Source organism: Talpa occidentalis, unplaced genomic scaffold (assembly GCF_014898055.3).
Source record: "Talpa occidentalis isolate TD23 unplaced genomic scaffold, MPIMG_talOcc4v2.1 talOcc4.2, whole genome shotgun sequence".
Lineage (NCBI taxonomy): Eukaryota > Metazoa > Chordata > Mammalia > Eulipotyphla > Talpidae > Talpa > Talpa occidentalis.
Window position 1 is genome coordinate 127,665,459 of NW_023602073.1, and position 8,180 is coordinate 127,673,638.

The 8,180-nt window shown below is 43.1% G+C and overlaps 1 protein-coding gene across 1 annotated transcript; it reads right to left on the reverse strand.

Moving 5' to 3' along the window:
• Nucleotides 1-1,587: 1,587 nt before the first annotated feature.
• On the reverse strand, nt 1,588-4,583 carry CCN2 (cellular communication network factor 2). Its single transcript, XM_037520980.2, is given in 6 exon segments — nt 1,588-2,959; nt 3,330-3,541; nt 3,659-3,910; nt 4,173-4,355; nt 4,358-4,394; nt 4,518-4,583. Coding segments are annotated over 6 exon segments (1,047 nt in total). The 3' UTR covers nt 1,588-2,662.
• Between the last annotated feature and the right edge of the window lie 3,597 nt (nt 4,584-8,180).

The following is an 8,180-nucleotide window of genomic DNA, read 5'->3' on the forward strand; positions in this document are numbered from 1 at the left end:
TTTGAAATTTTTGCTGGAGTGGGCAAAACTGCTACTGGTTTCAGCAGCTGTTCTATATTTCACTGTTGGCTCCCCTGTGCTCCAAAGCCTCAGACTGGGCTTTTGCTGTTGGTTCCCTTAGCTTTTTCCCCAAACATATGCTGACAGAGTAGAAGCTTTGTGGTAGCTGATGATTTTCCTCCACTCATATTTTGGGGTTCAAGGAATGCCTTGTCATCTAATTTTATTACAAATATTGCTCATGGCTTTTCAATTTTGTAATCTAGTTAACTCTGTTTATATGTGGAGATTTGGAAAATATAAAATCTATGCTTCTGTTACTACTTCTATCCTCCCAGAATTCTCAAATAGCTTTTATAACAGGCAGGCTCATTTCCCATGGTTCTTCATCTTTACAGCTAGGGATTGACAGTAAGGAAATATGAACTAAACAATATACTCTGTGTGTGTCTACACCTGTGGGTTTATTTGGGGAAGTGGGGTACAGCTGCCGACAGCGTTGCTATGTACATTTGTGGGTGTATCCTAAAAGTCTGATGTTTTGACCAAAAATACTTTTCACATTTTGAACACGGGAAGTTTTCCCTTTGGTTTGTGGCATGGGTACTGTTTGCAGAATTAGTCTTTATTTTTGGATGTATTTTTGTCTCGGAATGACACTGACACTACAACATGGCTAATTGCCTTGTGATGGGATAGTTACCTGTAACTATTTTTATTTCTTTTCCTCTAGAATCCACAGCTATTCTAATATGGAACAAATTGGCCTTCTAGTTGTCCTTGGAGTATTTCTTTTGTTTGCCACTGCAGTTCACTTTTCAGTAGGGCCTGAATGGATCCAATATGATTTTCCACACCAGGCTTCTTAGAAATTTCAATTTGTCACTTACAGATAACTTGGTAAATTCTTAATCTTGAGATCTGATAAAGTAAAAAACTTGAGAAAATGAAGGAGTTGCTTTTAAGACAATTTTTATTAATGTTAAATGAAAGATTTGCTTATCATCACTTTTGTAATTATGCCATCATCTATTTGATGGTCACCATGGCAACTGAAAACAGAATTATACAAAACAAGACTTATTAAATGACTCCATGCTAAGGCAATTTAATTTTATACTTCTCAGATTTAACAGTAAGATTCTGAAATTTGAAATAGTTTTGCAGTAGAGCATAACAGCTCCCAAGTCTATTTTTTATGTGCAAAGCACATCAAAGAAAGTTTGTGGCATGGGGATTGGAAATTAAATGCCTACAATGGCCAGAGAGGTAGTAAATATAAACAGGACCAGGGTAAAGTGATAGAAGTTAGCAGTGACTGAAGTTATCTAGAGATAATTGAAGTGTTTCTAAATAAATGTAACTTAAAATGTACCTGTGTTCAAAATAGCATGCATACATGCAAAATGACACTTGAGTGTGAAATGTCTGCAAAAATTGTACTGAGGAGATAAGACAATATATTAGTATATATGAGAAAAGATCTTTAGAGAATTACTGGTGAATTGTTTTAAGACAAACAAAAGCTTCCCATTTATACTTAAGAAAACTCAGAAATATTTAGGGAATAAATGAATAACCAAGTCCTTTATAGAAAAAATATATACTTTATTTTCAACTAGAAAGGTGCAAACATGTAACTTTTGGTCACACTTTCAACAAATAAACTGTCCAAAAAACAGTCATAGTCAAAGTAGAAACAAATGCTTCCAGGTGGAAAAACTGATCAGCCTTATAGAGCCACTCATTTATTAATAAAGGTCATTTGTTTATTAAAAGTGAGGCTACCACAGTTCCAACCCATAAATCAGACTTCCAAGGACATCTCGGCCTCACCTTCAGCAAACTGTTTAGATGGACTGTCACTCTTACTGAACAGAATTTCCATTTGAATATCCATTTCATGCTTTGAATTATCAAACAAGTTTTACATCCTACCTATGGTGTTCAGAATTGAGGCTAACATTTGAAATATCAAAGCATTAAAAACAAAAACAAAAAGGCACAAACAACTTTAAATTAACTTAGATAACTGTACAAATATATATATTTATATATACACGCAACATTTACAATATCAATAAAAAAAAATTCTGGCTTGTTACAGGCAAATTAGCTTGCCACAAGCTGTCCAGTCTAACAGACAAGATTCTGATTCCTGAATACTGCCATTCGAATCAGAATGTCAGAGCTGAATCTGCTGTTCTGACTCAAAGAAGACCTTGACTTTGCCTCATGATGGCTGGAGAGTACACATCCTAGCTGTCACTGGAGCGTCAGGCAGGTCATCCAACGTGCTATGTTCCCTCTAAGTTACACTCCAAACAGCAGGCACATTATTATTTTAAGATGACAAGCCTCTCTGCTGCCCCTCCCACTGCTCCCAAAGCCACACCTTAGTATACATTCTGGTGCAATGAGCTAATGTAGTCCCACCGTCAAGGTCAAGTCTTAACTTTCTTCAAACCAGTGTCTGGGGTTGATAGACTATTTGAATGTCACATGGCACAATATTTTGAAATTGGTGGGAACTTTTCTTTTCCCCAGTTACAAAAACAGATTTAAATAACTTGTGCTAAGGAAATCACGTTTACATGAAAATGAGATGTGAATCAGTTCAAGTTACAACCTACAGAGTTAATATCTCTCACTCTCTCTGGTTTTATGCCATGTCACCATACATTTTCCTGTAGAAGAGTGACTCAAAGATGTCATTGTCTCCGGGACAGTTATAATGGCAGGCACAGGTCTTGATAAACATCATGTTCTTCTTCATAACCTCCCCATCCGGACACTTGAACTCTACAGGGAGGGTGGTGGTTCTGTGGGGGGTACAGCATCTCCCGTCTGTGCATACTCCGCAGAACTTTGCCCGGTATGTCCTCACACTAGTGCAGCCAGAAAGCTCAAACTTGATAGGCTTGGAGATTTTGGGGGTACGGATGCACTTTTTGCCTTTCTAAGGAAGAGAAGGAAGGAGAGAAAAATCAATGACTCTATAAAAGGAGTGACTTTTTTCAACCTCTGTGTGTTGTAGTTTTAGGTTGTCTGACTTCTGTTTGTTTTCTAAGGAGTGGGCCTTTGAGTCTCTTGCCAGTTTTCTAAAAACAGACATAGCCTCTTTGGAATGCATTGAATAACAAATTTATGGAGGATTTCTAGCAGAAAGCTGGGGGTTCCTGTTAGGCAGCATCTACCTCATTTCAGCAAAACAGCTCAAAACAGGCTTTTGGGAAAACCGTTGGCCTATACTAACAAGGTTGAGACCTAACTGTAGTTCTACCCATTGTCAGTCCATGATAATCAGTTAATAGGCGCAGAACACATACCTTAATGTTCTCTTCCAGGTCGGCTTCGCAAGGCCTCACCATGCAGAGGCGGCTTTGCTTCTCCAGCCTGCAGTAGGCGTTGTCATTGGTAACGCGGGTGGAGATGCCCATCCCACAGGTCTTGGAGCAGGCACTCCACTCTGTGGTCTGGACCAGGCAGTTGTCGCGAATCATAGTTGGGTCTGGGCCAAAGGTGTCTTCCAGTCGGTAAGCTGTGAGAGCAGAGCACACCAACGCAAGGTAAGAAGACAGCCACCACTGAGCCTGGACAAAGTGAGGACTTATGCCCCAGGTGAGGATTACAACGCTGACAGGAAGATGCAACTCACCAGCCAGGGCTGGGCCAACCACGGTGTGGTCCTTGGGCTGGTCGCACACCCACTCCTCGCAGCATTTCCCGGGGAGCTTGACCCTCCGAGGGAAGGGGCAGTCAGGGCTGGGCAGGCGAACGTCCATGGCGCACAGGGGCACGCAGCCCACAGCCCCGTCCATGCAAGTGCATTGGTATTTGCAGCTGCTCTGGAAAGACTCTCCGCTTCGGTACACTGTCCCTCCAAAGACGCAGGGAGCACCATCTTTGGCTGAAGGAAAGCAAGGGGAAAAGGGATGCAACGGTCAGACATGGGCTCCCGGTCCTCCAACAGTAAGTGCGTCTGGGACAGAGCTGGGCTCAGGGATGCAGTGCGCGGGCTGGAAACAGCCAGAGAAACGGACTCAATAGCCGCGGTTTATTTTCTGGCGGGCAGGTGGGCAGGAGTGAGGATGTTATCTGGTCCCCGAGAGCCCCCGGCCCTCCCCCCACCCCCAGGCCCTCAGCTCCCGGGCAGGGGCTGCAGATCTTACCGGTGCACACGCCGATCTTGCGGTTGGCCGGGGAGCCGAAGTCGCAGAAGAGACCCTTGTGCGGGTCGCAGGGGTCCCGCTCGGTGCACAGCTCGCCCAGCTGCTTGGCGCACACCAGGCAGCAGCCGCAGCCGTCCAGCACCAGGCTGACGCCGGCCGGGCAGCGCGGCGCCGGGCGGCCGCGCACTGGCACTGCCCGCTGCAGTCCTGGCCAGAGGCGGGCTGCGGGCAGGAGGGGGCGGTCAGCGAGGCTCACGCCCCTCGGCGCCAGCCGGCCCTCCCCTTCCCGGCCGAGTCCCTCCCCACCCGGCGCGGCCGCCACGGCGGGGGTCTCCAGGCGCTTACCCGGCTGCAGAGCGCAAACAGCAGCACGAAGGCGAAGCGGCCGGGGCCCAGGCCGTAGGCGGTCATGGTCGGCGGCTGCGGGCTGCGGGTCGGAGCGCGAGGCGGCGCGGCGGGGTGGGTGAGGCGCGCTGGGCTGGAGAGGGACGCGGGCTCGGGCTGGAGGCGGGTCCTGGACAGGAGCTGTCGGCCGGGGCGGCTGCCGTCGGGCTGGAGGCGGTGGTGGGTCGCCTGTGGTTGGAGTTGCACCGGCTGCCTCCTCTCAGTGGGGAAGAGTTGTTGTGTGCGGCTGGGGCGGGCGGCCCGAGGCTTTTATACGCTCTGGGCAGCCCTGGCTCGCCAATGAGCTGAATGGAGTCCTACACAAACAGGGACATTCCTTGCATACCTCCCCACCTTCCTGCCTCATCAACTCACACCGGATTGATCCTGACCCCTTGACACTCAACATTCCTCCCGTCTGAAAAAGCTGGCACACTCCAACTCACCCAAAAGAGGGAGAGAGAGAGAAAAGAGGCTCAGTATTTCATTATTTCCAAGACCAAATAGGATTTTTTCCCCTTCCCTCTTCAAACCATTCCTGATTTATATCATTTGAAAACACATCATCAATTATTATGATTGTTTTATACTACTGACTTCTGTTTCCAGTAGTTGTACCGGGTCTACCCACTGACACAAATTCTTTTCAGGAGGTAGTAACTGCAGAGGCTAACAGCAGGGATTCCTAAAAAATTCGAAAGGGTTTCCTTCTTATTATTTTTGTCATGATTTTAGTTTTAAAGACTGTATGCCTTGAAACACTTTGGAGAGCAGAAAGGGAGTTCATTGCTTTTAATCAGCTGAATTCCCCAGTAAACCTACCTGTAAAACCCTGAATTCTGTGTTGGAAATATAGAGATTTGATCATTTGTCATGTGAGATAAAGGTTTGGATGCTCATTGCCAGACTGGAAAGAAAGCAAACAAAACCAGGGGTCTGAGTGTGGATCCAGTTTTCTGGAGGAGAGTTCCAGCACTCTTGCTTTGTTTTTCTCTTAGTACATGTAACAGTTTTATTGCTGAGGGTATAGAGAGGGAAAGACTGAGTGGACATCAGTATTTCCAGAAAAATGGGTCTATTTTTATGTCAAAGCATATGATTAGTGTTGGGTAGGTAGAGGCTCTGGGTGTTGGGATAAAGTCTCAAGGGTGGGAAAGAGGAGAACCAGATAAGAGGGGGGCTAGCAAGAAGTTTGAGATTAACTTGGGCCATTTTAAATACAATTATGGTTCATTGAGAAAGGAGTGATTTTTCTTATACTAAAACCTATAATCAAGTGTGGATTGGATTTATGTCTTGCAATTAGAAAATCTGATTATATAACAATAGTGTAGCATACCTATTATATCTGGTTATTAACTAAGAGTGTCAGTGAATAATGTATTTTAGTGACTCCTCTCACATTTATGGATACTGATTGTGATTTCTTATTACCCACAGAGCCTGCAACCTAATGGAGTAAGATCAGGTCAAGGAAAGAACAGATTTTATTCCTTCAATTTGTGTGTAAATGTCAAATATGGCCAATAAAATCTAGCATATCTCTCCATTTTTTAATATTGCTAGTAAAATTCACTAAGGCCACAATTAATTAACTGTGCTTTCACAGGCAGAATCTTCATTGTTTAGTTACTTTTTTTGTTAATTGCTCTAGTTACCATTTTATGTAAAGAAACATACCCTCTTTTTTTTCCCTCTTGAAATGCCAGATCATTTGACCAATGATATTTCCAATGAGTAGATTCACTTCAGTTGTTGATACTTCAGTGTCTAGGTTTAAGAAAAACATAATGTATCTGATGTGAATATAAGCTTTAAAAACAACACATAGATTTATAATTTGAAAACAGCCTGTTTCCACTGGTCACATTTTTTAATGTTTCAATTCTACTGAAAAATAGCCAAGAGGGGGGAATAAAATAAAGCTCTCCAAGTTCAGCACAGACCACATCATCTGTGCACAATTACCTCGCTAAGCAGTCCACATGTTGTACAGTGTAGTTGCATGTCAACAGTGTGAATGGCCAGCAAAGGCAGCCTCTGAAGCCCAGGGAGAATTTTCATCATTGCTATTTAATGTTCTTTCCAAGCATTCCTCAAAGAGAAGAGACCTAAAAGTTCCTATTTAAAGAGGGAACATTTCAAGTTATGTTAATAGCCACATGTGTATTAAAGGCAACTTGGCTCCCAACTTTTTCTTCCCTTGTGGATGATTTTAAAAGTCCAAAATATGTGGGAAGCCACAGTGAAATCTTTCAAACCTAACCCCCCAATTACATACACCACTAATGGCTGGAAAGGTGTGGTAGATGGGGAGCGGGAGGGATGTGAAGTCCAACTTCACCTAAGGTGGGATGTGGGCTTGCTGGTGAGCTTTTGTGGCTTGCAGGGTGAGGTAGATGGGAGAATAGTCGGGAATGTTTGAATACTTTGGAGCGTCTGACTGCCACCATCAACACCTTCATGTCCAGCAGAGTGGAGACTCATTCATAGTGGGGATAAATTGCTGGACTGGGTTACAGTTGGGTGACTTGGGCTGTATTCTTGGAACTACCATTCACAAATCCTAGAGCAGTCACAAGTAGGAGCCACATTCCCAAATTTCCATTTGTGAAATAACAACAATGAAAATGTTTTATTTCATAGGGTTTAATGATGGTTAATCAGATTAAAATTCTCGGGGAATTTGGTATCTCCCTCCCCCCAACTTTCTTTATTTTCCTTTTCTCTATAAATTTAACCAAGTACATTACTATTCTGCTGCATTGTAAAAATATCAAGACAAATTACCAAAAAAACTGGTTTTATTATGAAATTTTCATGGTCCCTGAAACTCTCAAAAAGTCCATAGTTAGCTCCAAATGTGTGATTATAGTATTAGTTAAGAAAACATAAGCATATTGAAATATATAGAACATAGACTCTCAAAATAGAAAAATATGTTATGTCTTATAAGGTTAGCCTGAGGTTTTGTGACCAAAACTCTTTTGAAGGGTTTGAAATAAAAGAGGATGAGAGACAGAGAGAGAGAGTGAGGGAGAGAGAGAGAGACAGGGAGAGAGAGAGAGTTGTAAGACATTCACAAACTCAAAAGTATGTTTGTTTTGTGATACAGACCATCAAGTGCCAGGAAATTCAAGGGGGAAGACTGACACTTCATTCTTAACTCCTGCCATGGGATCTGAATTCTTGCACTATTATAAATGACTCAGCAAATGTTTGTGTGTGCCTGGGCGGTAAAGTAGGAATAGTGGCTTCTTATAACGTGGTCCAACTCTGACTTATCCCAACCCCTTTGATTGACAGCGGGTCAGAATTGGGAGAAAAAGGTCTTTGAACTTGTGTGTAAAATGGTTAAGATGCCCTAATTTTGTCTTGTAAGCAAGTGTTTATCTAGCAAATGCTGTTTAGAGAGTGCTTTTTTTTTTCTTGGTAAAATGAGGAATTCACTAAGCTGGCCACTGAGTCCTATTGACAGAAATATATGGGTGTGTCTACTCAGGTATCATTCGTACAGGTCATTTGTTTAAACTTGTGAGATGTTCACCTGTGGATGTACTACATTCTTTCTCTTATGTTTTTTTTTTTTTTTCTTTTTAAAAAAAGTCTCTTGATCAAGTATCA